Raw genomic sequence first — 23,823 nt, 5'->3', positions numbered from 1 at the left:
ATAAGGAAAAAAAAGATGCTAGAAGGGCATATTGTCCATTTCAAAAATGAGCTATACGACATTAAGAAATGATACAAGATGAGACAGAATAATATAAATAAATAAGAATTAGAAAAGTCCAGAAATTATAAAACTCAGTAAAAACTTAGAAAGAGGCAAGTAAGTCATTTTAGAAATGAAGCTAAACTAAGAGGAACAGAACAGCTAATGAATACAATAAATAATTCCTTAAGGTTAATAGAAAGTGGGAGGGTGAAAAAAGTTAAATCAAGAATAAATGATGAGTACAAATAAGAAGGGTAGAATGGATATACCAAAATCATATAAAGTAGACTTTGAGAGAATGAGTAATTTTAGAGATAAAGAGGACTTTTCAGAATAGTAAACATGTTAATTTATCAGGAATGTTTAAAAATAGTAAAAGTATATTTGCCTAATAACAGTGTTTCAAAATGCATGAAGCAAAAGTTGACAGAATTAAATGAAGAAATAGACAATTTCATAATCATCGTTGAAAATTTTAGCTTCTTTCTCTGTTTATGTCATTAATGAAATGACTTAGGAGCCAACTTTAAGAGTTTTCCTTTTGCCAAAAACGGAACAATCTGAATTTCAGTAAGGTGATTAGTTGCGATGGGTCAAATCTCATTAATTAAATTTAAGCCCATAATGTTCATAATGCTATTTCAAAATATTTAATCAGTCACATTTAATTGATAATAGGAAGTGAATTTGTTATCTTAAGTATTTATTCTGCATTTCTTATCAGAAATGTACACTGAATTATGAAATAGTGTAAAGAAGTGTATTTTTTATAAAAGTATATAATCACTCTGCAACCCCTAATGACTTAATAAGTCTAAGCATTAAGCATCAATGACAGCAAACATTACAAGAGTATCAGCCAGATATATTCCTTCTGATGAAAGAACACTGTATTACTTATAATTGTGTCAAGTGGAATAAACCTGAGTTTGATTGACCTTTGTATCCTGCTGCTATTTTGCAGGAAATATAGAGAACAGAGGAATGTATTGATTTGCACCATGAGTTTGCAATAAGCAAAATCCAGACTGTGGAAAACTCTATATACCAAATGCTGCCTTGGGTTATTCAACAGATAAATTGTGAGAAAAATAAAGACATGGTGTAGGAATGTATAGATTAAAAGAAACATAAAAAATAAATTTAAAAATGGATGTGACTCTAGGGTCTAAGGCTGCACATATAGGTGATAAAATTTAAATGAAAACAAAGAAGTGATTGTACTATGAAAGTATAGATAGTGGCTTCTTTAGGGGGTAGTTGAAGAGCTGGGATTAACACAGGGCATGTGGATGGCTTTCAAAGGTGAGTGGCAACGTTCTATTCCTGAACCTAAGTGGTGGTTACAAAGGTGTTTGCTGTATAACTCATTAACTCATGCATATGCTTTCAGTGTTTGCATTCTACATGTTATGTTTTGCAATGAAATGATTAAGAAAAAGGGAAAGAGGGAAGGAAGGAGAGGGAAGAGAGAAACTGAGAGAGAGAGAGAGAGAGAGAGATTTAAGATTATATAACAACCAATTGCAAAATACATACCTTAGTTGGATCATGTTTTTTTCAAACAAATTGTAAAACAAGTTATGAGAAAATCAGGGAACTCTGAACACAGAATATTAAGGATATCAATGAATTATTATTACTTTTTAAACTGTGATGATGGCACTGTAGTTATGCTTGCAGAAGGGGTTTTGTCCTTTGAAGATACACAAAAATATTTACAAATGAAAGTATATATTATCTGTGATTTGCTTGAAAATAATCTTGGGGTGTAGTGAGTGGGTACAGATGAAATAACCTGAATTGGTACTTTTGAGGCCAGGTATGAGTGCAAGGGATCCTTGTATATTCTATGACTGTAATTTCCCATGGTAAAAAGCGTAAAAAGTGATCTAAAGAATAATATTAACAATTTTATATGAGAAAGTGTAATATATCTTCTAGTTTTAAAAAAGTGTTCATCTATTTATCAAAGTCTCTTGTGTCTCGTTCTATTCACTTTTTCTATAATTTGAATACTCAATAGTCTGAAAAAATTAACTTTATTTTCTTACATATTCTATCATTCTCTCCTCTCCTTTTTATTTCATGTATTCCCTCTCCCTGGAATGCCCCCTCCTTTTCCTTTAGACAGATCAAATTCTGCCTTATGAAATGTTCCCTGTTCTTCCCAGCTGAAAAAAAAAATTGTCCCTCTTATAATCCCATAGCTATTTATGTATTCCTGTTTCCGTGTCACTTGTCACTTCCTTTATTGTTTCACTGTCATTCATTCATGTATACGTTCAACACATATTTGTTGAAAATCAACTGTATTCCACACCAGGGGCTTGTGGGAATACAGTAATGAATGAGATATATGTGTATGTCCCACCCTACGTAGTTCCAAAGGATTTTACAATTTAATTGATGAGTTTATAAATAAGAATAATTCCTATTCTCATCCAAAAGCAGACTTCTAAGTTCCACACTAAGTTCCAAAGAGAATTTATTGTTGATTTTAATAGCAGGGAGAAATTTACATATATGTACTCTATGAGATTGACTATTTCTTGATAGTAAGGTTGTCATGCCCATCTCTGTATCGCCAATGATTCCTAGATTTCTGGTTTTTCTGGTTGGATGATGTTGGTGCTATAAACAAAGTTATGAAATAGCACAGGAGGATCAGGTTTAGGAAGCAAGTAAAATATTTAGAAAATGTCACATTGAGTGAGAGATGTCTGTGAAACACGTGGGTGGCAGTGACCAGGTAAGTACTGGCTATGTATATATGGGTCTGGAGCTCTGAAGAAAAATCAAAGTGGAGACCGAGAATTGGATGCATCTATATGATCGTTGGAGCCCTTAAGAAGACAAAAATGTGAGAAGAGAAAAGGGCTAAGGTTAAAATCTGGAGAGAATGTGTATGGGGTGAATGAAAGCAGAAAGCCTGGAAAGAAGACCGAGACAAAAAGTCATACTGGTCAAACCGTCATCAGTGTTCAGGTTGTCTAAATAGAAACTGGTAACCAGCCAGCCTTTCTATTCTATGATTATAAAAGGTGACTATTGATATGTGATATAATGCTTTTATGTCTTTATGACAACTTTTATCCTAAGAGTTCTGCCATCTTGGGATAAAGCCAGTGTTCTTGGTAACTGCATTCTCCTACGGTATCACTGTGTAGCAATGCTAACATTGCTTTCTGTTTTCTACCCTCTACAGCGACTCCCTGTGTCCACCTAGATGTCCTGGCATTCCTAGAGTAGTTCTCTTTCGATTGTTATTCACTGAATTCCCCACCTTGACATGGCAAACATAGTCTGTTTTAGTAACACAAATAAGTCTATGAGAGTTAAAAGACATTAATCAGTTTCAGTAATTTGCTTCCTGTTAGTAGAAAAATGAAAACTGATTAAATGAAATGAGGAAACTAACAATTTTTGCATTTAACTAGTAAAATACACTGTGCTAGGTACTTTATATGTAATACTCATCAGAATCCTTCAAGGTAGATATCATCCTTTTACAGATTAGGAAGTAGGAACTCAGAGAGGTAAACAATAAAGCTAAAGTTTATTAAGCACAGGAATTCTTCCAAATGCTTTAATTATTTTACTTAAGTATCTCAGCATGAAGTAGGTTATCTTGTTTTCTTTACTTTGTAGTTAAGAAAACCAAAAGGTAGAGTGGTTGAGAGATTTGCCCAAGGCCACAGAGAGAGGAGCCAATATTCAGCCCTATGCAATCTGTATCCATTATTGTATATTGTTTACTCAAAAACAACCTAGCTTGTCAGGGGAGAATGTGGGATTTCAAGCCAGTTCTGTTTGGTTGAAAACCTGTACTGTCCAGAAATCAGACAGGGAGGTCCAATCTTTACTTTTAGACCTTAGGGTGCTTTGAAGGGTGGGGTAGTCTTTGAAGGGTAGTCTTTGAACATGCATTGAGTTGTAGGCTAATTGTGGGACATACGGAAACACAATGTGGAGAGAGGGCCCTCAGAAACCAGAAGCAGCTCAGAAAAACTGAGATTGGAGGGAGCAGAAAATGAAAATTTTGTATTTCAGAATTCCAGGGGAAATGGTGCAGGATTGAAATTTTCTCCTTGGCATGTCTTTTGTTCTTTCCTCCTCTCTTCTGCATGGCAGAGTTTTCCTTATTCAGAGCCCAGAATTCATAGTGCTTTAATTCAACAATCCTGTGAGTTAAATTGATGTTCAGTAAATGTTTGTTGAATGAGCCAGGTTTTGTAACCAGCCTGGAAAGCAGACCATGGTTTGTAAGTGATTTACTGAATTTCAAATAGCCAGCTTAAAAAGAACTTCTGGAACACGACATGTGTATAAATTGGAGATTGTCTGTTTATTCACATAGGCTCTATATGAATAAATAGCAGTAAAGACACAGGTAAGTGAGATCTTGTTGTTTTTATAATTATTACTAGATTTACTCAGAGACCTGAACTTTAAAATATGACAAGCCATCCTAACATTCATATTACTGGATTATTTCTCTTCCTCATTATAAAAACAAAGGAAAATTTCCCTTTTTTACTGAGAATCACAGGAACTACTTTATTGGCTGTTTTAGTTATTACATTTATAGCAGTTGGGGAAGTGCTGTCCATTACTATTTAGGAGAATCGGTATCTGGCAGAGATCAGTTTGCAAAAAACTGGTTTTCCTTGTACTTAGTGTAATCGTTAAAATTGGTATATTACCTCCACTTCTAATTTTCCGTGTAAAATTAATCAGGATTGGTCAGATACTATTTATACATCTCTCTCAGAAAATAGGAAAATCTTTGCTTTTTCTAACAAAGTGCCACCAGGAAAGCACATTTCTGAAAAAGTGCCAAGTTTGGCCTTCTTACTATTGGCATAGCACATATTGTTGAGAAGTTGAAAGTCTATGTAATAGACATTATTTTTAAAGTGCTTATCTCAGTTTGATCTGACTATTTAGTTTGGTTGGTTCTTTATCTCTTTTCTTTTCCTCCAGTTTCCTATAGTGATTTTCAATCTTTGGTATGAAGGAAATATATAGCAGTTTTCTTTCCAAACTATGCATGTTTAATTCCATGTGTACACAGCATTTTACATATGGTTTCAGGGCTTCTGAGGACCAAAGATTCAACCTCTAAACTTAAACCCAGTTCAGATACCTGTGAAGCCTTGAGGCTGAATTAGGCTGAATGAATCACTTCTCTCTATTTTGAGAGCACTTAATTTATATCTCATATTTGTTACTATAGTGATTGTATTTCTCTCCTCTGTACTAGATGGTGACCTCTCTTTTCTTTTCCCTTGAATACCAAGCACACAGCACAAAACTGAGCCAATATACTTTGTATTTAGAAATTGATTAAATAATTGAATGAGATAGATTGGACTGGAAAATTCCATGGGAATAAAGACCCTTTTTGTTTTTACTGGCTATTCTATGCCCAGCTCTTAACACAGTGCCTGCCACATAGGAGGGATTTTATGAATGTTTGTTGCTTAAACATTGGGTGACTTTAGTTTTGTTCACTGACAGTGAGTGATGTATAGAATTCTTATGAGACTTTGTCAACAAGTATGATGTTTTTTATGCCAACTTAATCTTTGGTACAAAAATGAAAATAGATATCCCTAACTGTTCTAACCTTATATCTCAATTAAACTCTTCATATACTTACTCCCACTTTCCCCACCCTTCCTACAACTCACCCATCCCACATCTTATATTTTATATAGTTATCTTCTTATTATCATACTACATGAGCTTTCAACTCCATTCTTGTGCCTTTGCTTTTCTCATTCATATTTTTATCATGCAACACAAATGTGTTGAGCACTTACCATATGCCATGTAAACATGAAAAGAGATTATTATAATAAAGTCAGTTAAGTACTAATGTGGAGGCGAAAACACTATGACAGTCCAGGGGAGTTTTTCTCAACCCTTTCCCATGCCTGGAGTGTCGCTGCCTCATGTGTCCCTTTCTAGTTAATACCTCTTAATATTCTACTTATCCTTTAAGATCCAGCTCAAATCTTCCTTCCCCGTGAAGTTTTCCTAAAGACTTTATGTTTGCTCTTGTTCCACCCACCTCGATATGCTTTTTATAGTATTTGTTGCCATCCTCCACTAGACTGTGCATACCTGTACGTTAGAAACTGTGTCCTTTCCATTTTCTCGTGCCCTCACATGGTTCTTGAATGGTGTATTGACTGGGAATATTTGCCCTTAGTCATGACATCCGCCCACCCACATGATGTATTTCCTCTCAAGGATCTCAGTCATTTTGTTCTTAACCTATATATTATGGAAGGTTGCCATGGCTACTATTATGTGGTTGAAAAGTTGCCCTCTTGTTTAACTTCTCTCTTTTGAATTCAGAATAAGGAACTGATGGATCAACTAAATGGATGATTTGTCTTCTAGTCATACAAGTGTTTGCTTCATAGTGGAAATCCACTTACCGTTATTTCTTGTGTTTGGAAACATGTTTGTTTTTGTTTTTGTTTTTTTTTTTAATTCTGTGGGTATCTAGATTTTTGTTTCTATCTTTTTTTTTTCTTTTCTGGATTCCAAATAAATGATTTTAAAATCATATGAAAATTTACAGACTTTATTTTCAGGAATAGTTTATTATGTTTAAAATATCCTGTGTGACTCAGGTACATGTACTGAAGAGTCTAGAGATAGGCTCATCACACACTACAGGCCAAAGGTAGTGGTTATTTGTAATTCAGTGATACCCTGAAGCCACCTCCCCCACACACAGGAATACTTAAAATGTAAAACAGTTCTTTCATTTCCTTTTCTTGCATGCTATAGGTCTGGTAGCTTTGAAATATATATTTTTTCTTTTCTTTCTATTTATTTTGCTTAAAACTAAATAATTGAACAATTTTGAATGGTCAGCCTTCTCTTAATAGCACATTAAACACCACACTTGACCTTTGCTTTTGTGAAATATGCCTCAATTTGAAATATTTTTCTAAATAAAGGCGCTCCAAGACAAACCTGTACTTGTCCTACATCTTTATCCAACCTTATGGAAAGAAGAGAAAATCCGCAGAGAAAGCAGACTCATGCCACTGATATACACGCCCAATGAATAGCCTTAAGCATATTCAGACAAAAATTCAAATTCATTCTCATGGGTTTGGAATAAGATGAAGAGAAAGTAGTAGGGGGCTAGCAAGAGGTTGGCACACACCTATTTTGTACCATTTTCCTTGCTATTGATATGTGTCTGATTCTATTTCTATTAATGATATGTCCATGAGGACAGACACATTGTTTTATTCTATGCTGTATTCTCAGAACCTCAAACAGTGCCTGCAATATGGTTTATTGATTAATACTCAAGGATGAAAGAATGAATGAGTGAGTGAATGAATGAATGAAAATAAGCATTTTTCTTTTTATATTTGTAGCACCTATTATGAATCCTAAAGTGATGTGTTTTAAATAGTTTTTTTTTTGTATAAATTATACTTGGCAAGTCAAAAAGAGTTTCTTTCAATTATTCTTAATCAGTACTGTTTACAAGTTCAGTACTAATAGCTAACTTCTCATCCTGAAAAGTATGAGAAGTTGACCACCAACTGCAGATGTCAGCCTCAGATAAGTGGTAGATCCACAACACACTGTTCATACTGGAGCTGGTCCAGGTGTGACATTCATGCAGGACCACAGTATTGGGTAAGGAGACAATGCCAGGTGGGATTAAAAACAAGGGCCTCAAAACAGATAGATGTAGGTTCAGGTTCCTGCTGACACTCACCCCCTAGCTCTTTGACAATGGCAATTCCTTAACCTTTCCGGGCCTTTGTATTCTCATCTATAAAATGGGCCTAACAGCATTCCAAACAGCCTCAACTAACTGCCGAGGAGAAGTGTTCGTTCTTGGTTAAGAAACTAGTAGAAGACCTTTATTCAGCTGTATAGAAAACTGAGTTTTAACTCTGCACTGTGTTATCTCGAATATCTCTTTATCTTTAAGAACAGCTACACTAACAAATGAAAGATGAAAATAACTTTGAACTGTTTAAATGGAAGGTGTCACAAAAATCAAACAGAATTCTATAGATAGTCTAAAGTCAATTTAAACAGAATCTGACATAAATTCATTGTAAGAGTATAAGACTTTGTGGTCTTACATTTTGTGATAACCTAAGAGTATTGAAATCTTTTGCTGATTTGACAAGTGCCTAAAAGCACTTTTATCAAAACAGGATAAATTGCATTTAGAAGATAGCTTAACTGAGCATATGTCATCTTCCTTGTGATGATCACCTCCATGAATCAAATGTTTAGTGTTATTCTTAAAAGACGCATTTCCTGTTATAAAGAATTACAAAATGTGCCACTTAGTGTAACTGTCATATTTCAAAACATGTGCCAGGAATTGAAGTAAGAAAACTTTAAGTATGTAAGAATTAAAGTTATATATGACAATACAAGCAATAGACTTCCAGAATTTTAAAGATCTAAAAGAGCTTAGAGATACCTAATATTTTTGACATAGATGAATTATTGATTTTTAAAAGAAAAACAAACACAAAATTTTCCTAAAAGAACATGTTCAATGTATGTTTTGGACACAGATGATTACATCAGTTGTTTTCTCTAAAACAAAACAAACAAATAAATCAATCAAATTAAAACAATATGACCAGTTAGTGGGGCTGAGAGATTCACACAGTATTCTAATTATATTGAATGAGATATTTCAATCTCATTTTTTCTTTTTAAATAAGCAGAGTTATATGGAGTAGAAATAACTCAACTCTTGGTAACACTCATAAAATGCATTTTATTTTTTAGATTCTGGAGTCTATGATATCCAATTGCAACAAATAGGATATTTATAAGAAAAACACAAAAAGTTTGGAGATAACTGATATAGTGATTCAACAGCATGATTAAGAATGCCAGAATCAGACATCTAAATCAAGGCCTAGTTTGTCAAGAAGACTGACTGGATTCCTGAATTAATATAAACAGTGAAGAAATGTAGAAAAATGAAAAAAAAATATATATATATATTTTAAAATAGCGGAGCAAGCAATTTTTATTTTATTTATTTATTTATTGTTTTAGTTGGCTTAGTTGTTTTTTCAAAACTTTAACCTTGCTTCACTATTAACATGAGATTCCCAGAATTCAAATACTGGATCCTGAGACAAGAAGCTGGTACATTTGAATTTATATCACAGATCAGAACTTTTAATTTTCTTTTGCAGAAAAGATAATGAAACTTATTGCATTCACCCTTTACTGAAACATCATCAAATACTTGAGCAAAACAGCTTTGTGAAACGTGTGGCCAGCATAGACATTTGTATGTTCTATGCAAAATTAGATGTGTGCATGTGCTCGTATATTTTCTATGCATGTATCTAAATAGTAAACATCTTTTACTTCTAGGGCTGTCACAAAATACAGAACTTTAATAATGTGATACCTGAAGGCATGGACTTGAGTTTTTTCATAGCCTTGGTTTCAAATAATGGAAATTATACATGTGTTGTTACGTATCCAGAAAATGGGCGTACATTCCATCTCACCAGGACTCTGACGGTAAAGGTGGTAGGTAAGCATGGTTTGCATTAAGTGCATACAACAAAAATGTAATAATCTTGTTTTGGCTCTTAATAGTTTATTACAAACATGTGTGTAAAGTCTATAAGAAAAGAGACTTATCTTTTTTGTTTCCTGAACTATCCCCAGAGCCTTCTGCAATTCCATGTACATAGTAGACATTCAATAACTATTGGTCTATAGAATGAATGTGTAACTAAATGAAGCAAAGTAGTCTGAGCAGTGAAAGGAGTGCCAGACATATCTGGGTTCAATCTGTATTTGAACCACTGCCATTTATTTGCAATATGATTTTGGTCAAAATCTCAGTCTCCTTATCTATGCTATGAGACTTAGACTACTTAACATTCAGGATAGCTGAGAATATTAGATTAGAAAAATACATATTCTGCTAATGCAGTTCCAGGCAAGTGGTAGAGACTCAGTGAATGGTAGTTAATGTTACAAAAAAAAGTGATTTTCTCGAATTAAGTAAACTCTGTATTATTTCTATGTACTGGAATTGTTGTAGTTAATGCTGAAGGTATTTGCCGTTAGTGTTCAAACATTGCCTTGCACTAAGATAAGAGGGGATGAGAAAATAGGGAAATAGGGAAAGGACAGTGTGTAGGCAGAGATGACAGACTCCTATCAAACCCAAAACCAAGAGAACCAATGTCAGGATAGGTAGTAGTCACAGAAGAGCCCTAAATACCACTGCATTTAAAACTAGAGCGTATCAAGACTAAGATTTTTCCGGTGGACACTTGTCTTATTAGAGAGACCACTTTAGGGACAGTGTAGATGCCTGATAACTGCACTGTACACCTGAAAGAGAAGCTGATTAATAATGAATGTCAACTATAATTATATATATATATGTATATATATATATATATATATATATATATATATATATATATATATATTCACAAGTAGTGGAGTACAGCGTAAGGAATAGAGACAGTGGAAATGTAATGGCTATAAGTGATGTCAGAGAGGTAGTAGGTTGGGGGAGGGGGGTTACCACTTTGTAAGGGGTATAAATAATAAATGCCTATCTATTACGTTGTTTTGTACACCTGAAACTAATAAAAAAGTTTAATTTTAAGCAAACAAAAAAAAGAGGGAGATTTTGTCAAACCCCATCTTTTAATAGATGGAAACAATGAGTCCAAACAACAAAAATTAACCTATTTAGAAACATTCCATGAGTTAGTAGAAGTGATTCTAAATCCCAGGTTTCTGACTTTTTGTTTAAGGATTTTTCAACCAGTCTGACACCGGATTCAACATATGTATTTCTTTAAAAAGGTCTTTAAAATAATGCAAATAAAATTCAAATCAAACACTTTTATAATCACTTTTCCTGTTTCTCTGCTTACTTTCTGCATAGTGTTGAGTTGGGGACTAATTCAGAAGAAAAATCAGACTACATTTAAAGCCTAACATGAATGGACTTTAAAAGTCAAGTGAATAATCTAGACTTACATTCATCTTGGCAGTTGTTTCTAATATATATATTTAAATGTAGTGGATGCTTTAATATGCATTACTTAATTTAATCGTTATAATGAACCTATAAGATGAGTTTAATCACCTTCATTTTAGAGTTGAGCAAAATTAGCTTTTCAAAGATTTAGTTAAAAAACAGAGTCATATGGTTAGTATATGACCAAGTTTGGATTAGAACACCCTGGCCATTAAATCTTTGAAGCCTCTACTCTTTTTTTTGCATCACAGTATTGTTTTGTTTGTTTGTTTTTATTAGTGTATTAGTTTTTATTAGTCTGGTATATAAAACAACAAAAGGATTAGACATTTACACCGCTCACAAACTGGTAACCCCAAAAAGTCTACTACCCATCTGACACCATATATAGCTATTACAATACCATTGACTATATTCCCTAGGCTGTACTTTACTCTTAAACACAATGTAAAGCTCCTTCAGGATATTTTTCTTTAAATTTAGGAATACAGACTGTTATAAAGAGCAGCAATCCTATGAATATACCTTCAACTCATAATTAGATATCAGATAGACTTATGTACTGGCCTCACGGTTGTGATTTTGAATTTTCCATTTACTTATTCCTTTAATACTTATTATTTAACCAGGTCCCATACTAGACACTCTGGACTTGTTGAGGAGGAAAATGTAGAAAAGAAACAATTGAGCAAGACATGAAAACAATTATGATGTAGTATGAGGAGTCTATCTCATAAAAGCTTTAGAAAGCAAAAACACTGTTTTAACATTCTATCCTGAAATATGGAGGATAATCATTTGTTTCTTTGTTTCAAATGACTGAAGTGTTGTAATTGACTATATATTAGACTGTGGGCCCTCTCAAGAACAATTGACAAACTATGCCAGGAAGTTGGGCAACGATTCACAGAAGAGAAGATTTTTGAAATGGGTTGTAAGGGATAAAGACTACATGATTTCACATCATCCCCCCCTTTGTTCTTTGCTCTCTCACAGGCGCTCCAAAAGATGCATTGCCTCCCCAGATCCATTCACCCAATGATCTTGTGGTCTATGAGAAAGAACCAGGTAATTATAGCTGTGCGTCTGAATTTCAGTTAGATTCTCCTAATTACAAGGAATAGAGTGTCACATAAGCTAACACAAGAGAATAGAGGGCTACTGTAAAAACACTCGTGAATTGAAACTGATGTCAGAAACCAAGGCAGCTCTGGGTATTATTAGCTAGCTCATCGATCTCATGGGGAGCTCAGGGATTCCCTACTTCTCTCTCAGCAGCTTCTCCCTTCTTCCTCTGCGAGAGGGTTTCCTATCCTGATTAGTGATTTCTGTTGGATGCAAACTTTAGGTTGCACAGAGCTTTGGTTTGCCAAGGCTGCAACATAAGCACAAGGCATCCTTTACGATTCTGTTCCACTATAAAGGGGCAGGTTTGGAGCTAAGAGTCAGGACTGTGCATGTAACAGGTGACAACTGATAGAACCAATACACCCTGATTCGGAACACTATCAAATATCCGCTATGGCTGTCTGGGTCTCTTTTTAGTTTTCATAATTTTTCATTCTACACAAAAATCACTTGTAACTGACCAGGTAATCTATTGTTTATAAGTCTCCTGACTTTAAGCCTCCCACAGTTAAGTTGAAAACCATAGGAAGTGTTAACATTTTCTATATTGTATCTTTTATAATAAAGCCACTGCAATCCCAATGAGAGATATAAAAGAACATTTGTTTAAAATGCACTAACGGTAATAGAAGCAGTGATCACCATAGATGGAGAACAAGCATACCCTCCCCCCAATTCAGATAAGGTTTCAAATAGTGATCTGCCTTATAAAAATACCAAGAACACACCAAGGGGTCTGCCAACCTCAAATGAACCAAATTTCCTCAAATTAGTTGTGGCTTTCTATAGTAATATCAACAATCTTCCTACTGTCGGAGTAAATGCTTGCTAATCCTCTAGATATGTTTCCTCTACTTATCGTGTTATTGTTACAAAAGCATGCTATGTTCACTTTATCTTTCTACACACTGATATAGAAAACTGGAGGGGAAGGCATAAGAACCATGTATTAGAAGAGAGGATGGAGTATGACTGCTAAGTGAGGCAAACCTGAGTTCAAATTAGTTGGACAATATAATTTATCATCTCAACCTGGATGCTTTTTGAGAGTTAAAGCCATCAATATTAACAGCTAAATAGGAAGGCAAACGTAAAACAGAACTGTCCTGGGCAACCTGGAACAGAAGGGCAGTCTAGGTCAAATCCTGGTCTGCCGCTTAGCAACACTTTGATCTAGAACTGGCATTTAGCATCTTTAAGTTTTAGTTTTCATATGTGTAAAACATGAATTTGAAAACCTCATAGTATTTTGTTAAAGTTAAATTAGAACACTGATAACTATAAATATTTAGCACAGTAAATTATACAAAAGTCTCAGTGAGTATGCTGCCGTTACTATTGTTATCACTCGCATTTTCTGCCTAGATAGTCCCCAATTTATTCTATCTCAAAAGGTTAATATAGAAATTCTATTGATAAATTGTCTTTACACTTATTGACTGCACCCTAATAACTGGAGCATTTCAAGACGTGGCCTACTCAGCCAGTCCTCTCAGCAATGGCATTGTCTCATCTTCTCTGCACAAGAACCAAAGATTTGGAGAACCTTTCTTTAGTCATTCTTTGTTTGTGAGGGAAATAACCAAAAAAAGTAGACTATGGAGGTTCAGCGCTAAAAAGGATGATTTCAGAGCTCTTTGAACAAATGCTGTTATTTTAGAACATGTATAGATTCTATTAAAAGATGGTCATACTACTAATTTTATATAAAGCTGATGTGCTGCTTTTCTTAGTTTGCTTTGCAGTGAAGAATAGTGTGTTACCTTATGGAGCCCACTAGAAAATTAGTCCAAATAGGATGTTAGGTACACATAACATTTATCGCTTCCAATTAGTCACAGAGTAAAACCAATATAGATAGCCATGTGAAGGTTACAAACTAATGGATTAATTCATTTTTTTTAGGAGAGGAGCTACTCATTCCCTGTCAAGTCTTTTTTACTTTCCTGAAGGACTCTCGCAACGAGGTTTGGTGGACCATTGATGGAAAAAAGCCGGATGACACCACTATTGACATAACCATTAATGAAAGGTATCATTGCTGCAGTGAAGGGGATGGTTCACACTTGTCCCTCAATCTAATGCTTTCTGGAGGATACTAATCTACAAAATTAAAAAAAATATTTTTTTCCTATCATTCAAAAAATCAGCAAGATTTTGAAGTTGTTAATGGCTGCATCCCAAAGTAAGATTGCTAGACTTGCAATCTGAGGCCCAGACGCCATTTTATGATCATACATTTATGATACTTGAAAGGAGGTGGAATGTGTATTTTACATGAATGAAAAGGCTGCAATATAGAGTTATAGAGAGATGAAATCCTGTCAGTGTGGCCCTGTTTTTCTCTTTCTCAAGTCTGGAGCTTGGGCCCATAAGTATTTGTGCTTTAGATAATTGTGTTAGTTTCTTGTCTTGCAGTAAGCATGTATTTTCTATTGTCGTTTTTGTCTTTCTTGATTCACATACATATGTGTCACATTTAGAATTGATAGTCACTTTTTAAATAATGACCATTCATGTTCTTTAAATTTTATTTTTAAAGTGGATGCGGTGGTAATATACCTCACTCTTAAAATAACAAGCTGGGTCATTTTATTTCTAAATAAACATGAATTTTTTTGAAGGAGGTTCGGTAGGCAAGGAGAAAAACACGGGTCTTTGAAGACAAAAAAGTTCCTGTAAATAAATGAAGCATACAAATGCAAGGGAGCAATTGGTTCACTGCAACAATTAATAAAAATTAGCCGGTGACTAACTGCATGATAAAGTATTTTTAAAACCTTAAGACTTATCCCCAAAGTGTAAATAGACCTTAGACTACTAAAACTTCTAGAATTCAAAAGATATTTCTTTCCTAGTAGTAAATTCAGATTTTGTGCAGATATTATGAAATATCTGTTTTGTCTCAAGTATACTGTGCCAGATACTTAGTCCCTGATTGAATTTCATAGGAGTAACAATTATAGAGCAGAAATTTCAATACTGTAAGGTGATAAATGCAGTGGCTAGGAAGTATTACATGTTATGGGAAGATTTAGTTGGGGATTCCAGTCAGTTTTCAGGGATTAGGCAATACTTCTCAGATCATACAGTACCCAAATAAAACTTTGAAAGATGAGTAGAAATAGATTAGGTAAAGAAATCAAACAGAAATAGACTCAGAGATATTGAGAAATAACCGATGGTTGCTAGATGAGAGGGGAGCGGGGATGGGGGAGAATGTAAAGAGATTATAAAATCCAAATTAGTAGTCAAAATTTTGCCACGGGGATATGAAAGATAGTTTGGGGAATATAATCAATAATGTAAAGATTTTGTAGGGTGTCCTCAGATGGACACTTGTCTTATTAGGGAGACCACTGCATGGATGGTGTAGATGCCTGATCACTGTGCTGTACACCTGAGGCTGAAGCTGAATAATACTGAATGTCAACTATAATCAAATATATATATATATATATATATATATATATATATATATATATATATATATACACACACAGCATAGGGAATAGAGTCATTGGAATTGTAACAGCTATATACCATGTCAGAGGGGTGGTAGAATGAGGGAGGGAGGTTATCACTTTGTGAGGGATGTAAATATCTAAGTAGTACATTGTTTTGTACACCTGAAACTATTAATAATTAAAAAAAAGAAGGAAGGAAGGAAGGAAGGAAGGAAGGAAGGAAGGAAGGAAGGAAGGAAGGAAGGAAGGAAGGAAGGAAGGAAGGAAGGAAGGAAGGAAGGGAGGGAAAAATCGAAAGAATGTTCCTGGTAAAAGGAACATCATGTGCAAAGGTCTGGAGGTTTGAGAAGCAGAACATATTTAAAGGTACAGAGGGAGCTTCCTGAAATCGGCGCCTTTTTAAGAAGAAATCGTTGAAAGATATGGCTGGAGACACAGAGGGAGTTATTGATCATTTCAGGAATTCTGAAGACTGTGCTTCCTATTCTCATAGTAAAAATGAAGGATAATAATGAAAAGTCATGGTGTTTCTCCTTGAAGCAATTGAAATACAAGTCACTGTTCACAGTTGAGCAGTACAGTTAGGCTTAGGCTGCAGCCCTTAACCAAGTTCTCATGACTGATAGACAGTAAGCCTCATCACAAGGAGAAACTGGATCAGTCTGCTGTAGGAGATATATGTTTTTGTTCCCCTTTTTAGCAAAGTAGTTTGAAGGGATTTTAAATCTGGATCTCAGATCCAAAGAACTTTATCTCTGACTTCCTGAAATTTACATATATTTAATTTCACAAAGTTTACTTGCTCTGAGAAGTTTCTTCTTTATCTTAGGATTTAACTGTGAGATTTCAGAATTATGACTGCAATAATCTACCTGTGTTCAAAATCCAATCTTTGGGAATCCCTGAAATGCATCAATTATTACTGTGAGATAATTATAATAGCCAATATAAATATTTATTAAGCATTGTTCTAATATTTATGCATTAACATATTCTATTTTCAGAATTCTTGAGTAACTTAATACATGTAATGCACTGTGCAGGCATTGCTACTTTCATCTTTATCAAAGGAGTATCTGAAGACATGGAAAGGTTAGTTACTGTGCCCAAAGAATATATAGCCTGTAAGTGGCAAAGCCTGAATCAAAACCCAAATGGATCTGGCAGCAGAAACTTTTCTCTAAACCAACAGAGCATTCTGCCTCAGAAGTTTGAGGGAAGGAGACATTTTGCTTTGAAGAGAGATCTATATCTATAGTATAATGCCAACACTGAGATTTGTCTAGGTATCATCCTTGTGTATAGTATAGATGGTAAAGAATAATATTGGAATCTAGAAGCTATTCTCCTTATGTAACCATTGGATCACAAGGCAATTGGCACTGTGGACATTGCATCTGCCCTCACCTAGGGGCTCTCTGGTTGTCTGCTTCCCGATTCGCACGTAGCACATGGTCCTTGAGTCTCACTAATGCTCTGATTTTCTTTCCCCTGTTTCTAGTGTCAGACAGACTAAAACAGAAGATGAAACAAGAATTCAGATTCTGAGCATCAAGAAAGTTACTGCAGAGGATCTCAAGCGCAACTATGTCTGTCATGCTAGAAATGCCAAAGGGGAGGTTGAGAAGCCAGCCAAGGTGAAACAGAAAGGTAACGGGTGCACTCAGCGGACGAATCTGTGAACTCCAGTGTAACGGCTGTGGTGACTAAGGAAAAAAGGAGAGATTGAGACAAGAGCTCCCGCACTTAGCACATCTACCACATAGTCATGACTCAAAGTTGCATGAAAAATCTGGAGAGAAAGTTTCCATCTATGTAAAGATAGTCAAAATAGTTTTAGTAACTTAGTGCCTAAATGTGGCTAAAAAATGTGATTATGATAATGAGGCATAATTTCATATCTACACCGTCGTGAAAAATAAAGACAACATTTAAAGGTACCAAAGGTATAATAAAACAGGTAGAGTCACACATATTGTTGGTGAATCATAAAGACCCTTTTAGTAATCATTGCTGGAAGAGTTCAAGAGTCATAAAAATGTTCATACCATATGACAATATTTTCAAAATTTTTCCTGAATAAATAACAGAAAGAAAATTATGTACAGAATTATTAACAGAAAGGGAATTATAGATAAATATTCTTAGAAGCATTATCTATAAGAATGAAACATTATAAATTAGCAACCATCTAATTGTATGCAAACAGTAATATATAAAATATTAATTCTCAAAAAATATAATTTTAAAATGCTCATGTTCAACACTGTGTATCAATATTTAAGCAGGTTTATAATATACTACTAGCCATAATTGCTGAAACAAAAATTATTTAAACTATGACTTAAAATGATAGACAATGATTTCTATGTTGATATTACTATATTTTTCTACAATAAATAAAAATTATAAAGCTTTCTTGTGTGAGCTGTGGCTCCTGAAACAGACTATGTCTAAAATTCTGTTTGGTTCTCTCACTGAGCACAGAACCCCAGACACCTAATCCCAGACACCAATTCAAGAATGTTTTTCAATGATCTGGAGAAAGATAATGATGATTTATCACACATACAGTCAAGTCATTCAGCGTTATCCTGGATCCTTGTGTTAGATGGAGCTTATAATATTTATACCAAAAGTAAAAAAAATAAAAAATAAAAAAAGTTAATTCATACCTGTCACATTTTGCAATGAGATTTAAACCTTTAATTCTAATCCTGTTTTTATTGGCTAACTTTTCTTCTGATTATGGGTCTTTTTTTTTGCTTTTTCATCTGTCTAGATTTTTAATTTTATGTTGGACATCATGGATGTTGCATCATTGAGTGTATGAATTTTGTGAGTGTTAACTTTTGTTCTGGCAAGTAGTTAATTTACTTACACAACAGCTTGCTTTTTTTGTTTTGAAGCATCTTACTTATCCTTGCTAGAGTAGGTCTAAAATAGCTTTTTCTCCAAGGCCAGATTGGACCTATTTTTTAGACATAGCCCAACTGGGGTTTCTACTTAATACTTGAGGAACTAAATTTCTTCACTCTGAGTGATTTTAACTCAAGTGTTTCCCAATCCTGCATGTACTCCAAGAATTGTTCAGTTCCCAGCGCTCTTGTAGGTGTTTCCTCCCTGGTCATTTTTTTTTCTTCACTGCTAGCTAGCTATTCTTTGCCTGATCTTGTGAAGTGTCATCCTTAATATGCAAAGCTTTGTATTTTTCCAAACTTGCATATTTATAGAGGTCCTTTTCTACACATTTTTCTTTTCTTCAGTACCTAAGCCTGTAAGTTCAGCAGTTCTCAACTCTGAATACTGTCTGCTTAGCTCAGTGTGACTATGGAAATTACAGTTTTCCCCTTTCTCTGTAGCAGTCTCCAAAGTGCCTTCAGGCAATAAGCCTGTGTGATAGTGGGGCTTACCTTTTTTGTGCAGATCACACTCCTGCACTATCAGTTACCCAACTCTGAAAAACCGTTATTTTAGATATCATGGAGGGAAGGCTACTCCAGTATGCATTTCTCCTCTGGGACAAGAAGCTGAGGTCCAAAAATGCACAAGGTTTAACCCACTATGATAGCCACACAAATCAGGTCTGTAGGGCAATTCAGTCACAGGTTTCTGGGTTATTATCATTTTAAATAAAGCATTCTCTTTGCAATTCAGGAAAATGGTCATCACCACAGTTGCAAAAATCATCAAGAAGTCCCAGCAAATTAGCAAAGAATAGGCAGGGAATACTTGGAAGTCCAAGCAACTAGTGTTTTGGTTGAGAGAATCAACAAATAGCAAGGCCCCAGCTGGAATAATGAAAATGAAGAGAATAACTTAGGTTTCCAAGGAGAAACATGTGAGTAGACCATACCGCATAACTTGAAACAGGAAAAAATAACTTGAAACAGGGAAAAAGACCAGGTAGAGTTAAGGTAGTGAACTGGTTTCACCAAGGGTAGTTAGCTGGAAATGTGGGCTTTAGAGCCATTTATCACTATTGGATCATAACAGGGATGGAGGGGATTCTGATTCAGGGAGCAGAGCAAATGGTTAAATTTGGCTCCATCCTGAAACAGATTATCAGTGAGATCAAAGAGAGAAGCAGTTTAGGAGTCCAATCTGATCAAATTGCATCACCCCTTTCTGATTGGAAACCCTTTGGTCTGAGATTGCATCAAAGTAAAATCTTTCTGCCAAAACATGAGACATCCCAGCTGGGGCAGACAGAAAATGTGGGCTGAATGAAGAACAAAATGTGGGGGCAGGTAAGTTATATATATATACACATGCATACATATAACTTGTAAGCCAGCAAAGCTTTATATGAAAGCTTTTTTAGAGCATGCCCTGCATGTGATTTAAGCCACTTAGAAATTTAGGTTTGTAGATTATTTATCTTAACTGTTCAGTTAGTTAAAAAACATTAAGAACTTCTTGATATCATCAAGATGGCCCCAGAAAATACAATCTGTAAATATAACACAGGTAATTATATGACACAAAACAAAATTTAAGCCCCACTAGAAATAAAATAGGCGGTAATGAAATGAACGTAACAGAGGAAAATTTATGAGAGTCATTGATCTCTTGATCATTAAGCAAGGTATCTATTGATATTTTTATTTTTTTTTATTTTTTTTAATTAATTAATTTATTTATTAGTTTCAGGTGTACAAAACAAGGTAATACTTAGACGTTCATCATTTATATCCCTCATACTGTGAACCCCCCTCCCCCCATCCACTATCCCTCCGACCTCACACTGAACCATCATATTATATATATAAAATTATAGTTGGCATTCATTAATGTTTAGCTTCTGATGTACAATGCCATGATCAGGTATCCACAGTATCCCTGAGGTGGTCTCCCAAATAGGACGCATGTCCATCGGATACCCAACAAAATCTTTACAACATTATAGAATACCTTCCCCAAATTAATTTTCAAAAAAAAAACCCTGAGGCCATCTTGTGGTTACCAGCTGCTTCCAAATCCCTTCACCTTTCCCCTTATCCCCAACCCCCTCCCACACACCCATCTAACCACTCTCGGTTTTTTCTCTGCGTCCCCAAAACTGTCTCTGATTAGTTCATTCACATAGTCTTTTCTTTAGATTCCATATATAAGTGAGATCATATGGTACTTGTCTTTCTCTTTCTGACTTATTTCACTTAACATAATGTTCTCTAGATCCATCCATGTTGCTGCAAATGATAAGATTTCTTTCTTCTTTATGGCTGCGTAATACTCCATTGTATAAATGTACCACAGCTTCTTAATCCAGTCATCTACCGATGGGCATTTTGGTTGTTTCCATATCTTGGCTATTGTGTAAAGTGCTGCAATAAACATAGGAGTGCATACAGATTTTTGAATTGGAGTTTTGGATTTCTCCGGGTAGATGCCTAGGAGTGGAATTACTGGATCATAGGGTAGTTCCATTTTCAGATTCCTGAGATACCTCCATACTGTTTTCCATAGTGGCTGCACTAATCTGCAGTCCCACCAACAGTGCACTAGCGTTCCCTTTTCTCCACATCCGCGCCAGCATTTGTTGTTTGTTGATTTATTGATAATAGCCATTTTGACTGGAGTGAGGTGGTATCTCATTGTGGTTTTTATTTGCATTTCTCTGATGGTTAGTGAGGTTGAGCATTTCTTCATATGTCTTCTTGCCTTCTGTATGTCCTTTTTAGAGAAATGTCTATTGATATTTTTAAAAATCCATTTCAGGTAAGTGGGTCCATTGATCTCTTGTTTTTCCTCCCTATTACAAAATGTCTACCCAGAGGGAGCCAAAATAACTGAGCAAATAATGAAGATGACAGTGTAAATCATCCCAGTGTACTGTTAATTTGTACTCAAAATTACCAAAGAAACAGAAATTTTCATGCTAACTACCCAAACTGAACTTAGTATATTCTCAACAAATTGCAGACATAGCTTATAGCATTCTATGATGGAGTTTTCTTAAAGCACCATTACTCATGGAACGAGTTCAAAACTACCTGATAATAATTCTGCACTGGTGAGTCTCAGACTATATTTGTAACAGGATTCGTATGTATCCTGAGTTTAGGATAATGAACTCGAAACTCTATGATTTGCCCTTAATTAGAGACCTTCAAGCTCAGCTTCAGGCTGCTTACCATTTTCCCCTTAAGATAGATACCCATTTTAAAAGGAGTGTTTCCCCCAGTTACGATCATTAATTGAACTTCATGGTAGTGTTGTACAAAGATCTGGACTTTGGAGTCAGGGAGCCTCAATAATCCCAGCTTTGAACAAAAGTCTCCTTTGCCTTGTCTCAGCAAACACTCAACCACCTACAATGCTCAAGTGCTCAAAGAAGCCTTTTCTCATTATCCTACTAAAATACCTCTCCTACCCCAACCCCATCCCTCAATCACTTCCATCACATTACCCTGGTTTATTTCCTTTATAGTACTGATCATTCTCTGAAAATTATTATTATGATATCCTTTGGTGTGGTTTTATTTGTATGTATCTTATTTAGGATCTTATTCATTTCTTTATTTATGTTCCTGCATTAGAATATTAGCCCTAAGAGGATAAAGACCCTTTTTGTCTTATCCACCATTATAACCCCAGCAGCTTCTGGCAAATAGTAGATGTTGAGAGGTAATTGTCAAATCAATTAATACATAATTTAAGCCACTCCTGCTTTAGATGTGGTAAATATTCTGTTCATTTTTCAAATTCTTAAGCTTTATTATCACAAGCTAGTAAAGCAGCCATATGAAGTTGCTCATACATAGTGTAGTGAATATATATATATGTATATATTATATATATTATATATACATATGTATGTATATATGTACATATATGCATATATATGTATATATAATATATATAATTATGTATATTATATATATATATATATATATATTTATATAAATACCCCAGAAACATACAATATTATATCTGGAGATGCTCATTCAGATCCTAGGTGTAAGATGGATGCAGAAGACATAGTCTCTACCTAGAAGACTGTAAATATGTATTTTAGTGGGGAATGAGAGAGAGTGGAGAAGCAAGCTTGTAAACATAGTGCTATAAAATAAAATCTGTCCATACCTGGATATTGCAAGTCAGTCTTTGGAATGTATATCCTAGAACTGTAGACCTAAAAGATCCTTTCAGAGCCAAGCACACTCAGCATTTGGTGAATGCCCTCTGTTTCTGCTTGATGAAAATAAGATTTTTGAGGCCTACTTCCAAATATAGAGGAAAAGGAATTCAATTTCTTCCATGTGTTTCTGGACAAGAGGATGAAATTCAGACTAATGGAAGGAAACACATTGAGATTTTTGCTTAATTTAACTGCTCTAATATTAAAACTCTACAATATTGTGGGCCGATCCAGGTAGTAATAAGGATTCTATGCCAAGAAATGGACAAACAGAAGATGGAAATACACTTTCCAAAAATATTTTTGATTATATTCAGGTAGCAGATAGTAAATTGAATTAGATGACCTTCTAAATCCTCCCCAATGCTAAGATTCTGTTTTAATTTGTATATCATCAAAGTCTATCAAATCATCTAATAGTTAAAAACGCCTTCTATGCCAGTTCCTGGAAACAAAAAGCTAACTATTACACACTTTAGTATTAAAATATAGTGCCTGACTCTTACCATACTACCTCTGCTTGTTCACAAATAGAGCAGGTAGATGGCTCAGTTGCTTGGCTTATCCAGCTGTCTGCAAGATGATTGTGGCTCTGATCACCATGTAGAAATCAATTGTTTCTTTTTTGTCCACTCCAGTGGTAGCTCCAAGATACACAGTGGAACTGGCATGTGGTTTTGGGGTCACAGTTCTGCTGGTGGTGATTCTCATTGTCATTTACCATGTTTACTGGCTGGAGATGGTCCTATTTTACCGGGCTCATTTTGGAACAGATGAAACCATTTTAGGTGAGTTACGGAAATTTGATATGAATCTATTCTACTGTCATCTTTAGAAAGATGTTGGCTTAATAAAATCAAAATTAACTGGAATGTGTAATCAGACTATCTTTTGTTTCAACCCTTACTATTGAAAACCTGTCTAATGTATATCTTTCTCCTTTCTTGGCTCAATACGGCATTTAGTCTATATTGGCACTGTCC

General features: G+C 34.9%; 1 protein-coding gene across 6 annotated transcripts in view; it reads left to right on the top strand.

Moving 5' to 3' along the window:
• The window catches only part of IL1RAP (interleukin 1 receptor accessory protein), a 133,209-nt gene that overhangs the window by 92,506 nt on the left and 16,880 nt on the right, over positions 1 to 23,823 (top strand). For all 6 annotated transcript variants that reach the window (XR_013994505.1, XR_013994506.1, XM_081067230.1 and 3 more), the window contains 5 exons: positions 9,457 to 9,622; positions 12,098 to 12,169; positions 14,135 to 14,261; positions 17,198 to 17,346; positions 23,479 to 23,628. Coding sequence is in view for 4 of the 6 variants with exons in the window: in XM_081067230.1 (XP_080923356.1) it covers positions 9,457 to 9,622; positions 12,098 to 12,169; positions 14,135 to 14,261; positions 17,198 to 17,346; positions 23,479 to 23,628 (664 nt within the window). In the remaining 2 variants the exon portion in view is untranslated. The remainder of the gene's footprint in view (positions 1 to 9,456; positions 9,623 to 12,097; positions 12,170 to 14,134; positions 14,262 to 17,197; positions 17,347 to 23,478; positions 23,629 to 23,823) is intronic.

Source organism: Rhinolophus hipposideros, assembly GCF_964194185.1.
Source record: "Rhinolophus hipposideros genome assembly, chromosome: 2".
NCBI classification, from domain to species: Eukaryota; Metazoa; Chordata; class Mammalia; order Chiroptera; family Rhinolophidae; genus Rhinolophus; species Rhinolophus hipposideros.
Note: the sequence above shows the minus strand (reverse complement) of the source record. Positions and strands in the feature narration are given on the sequence as shown.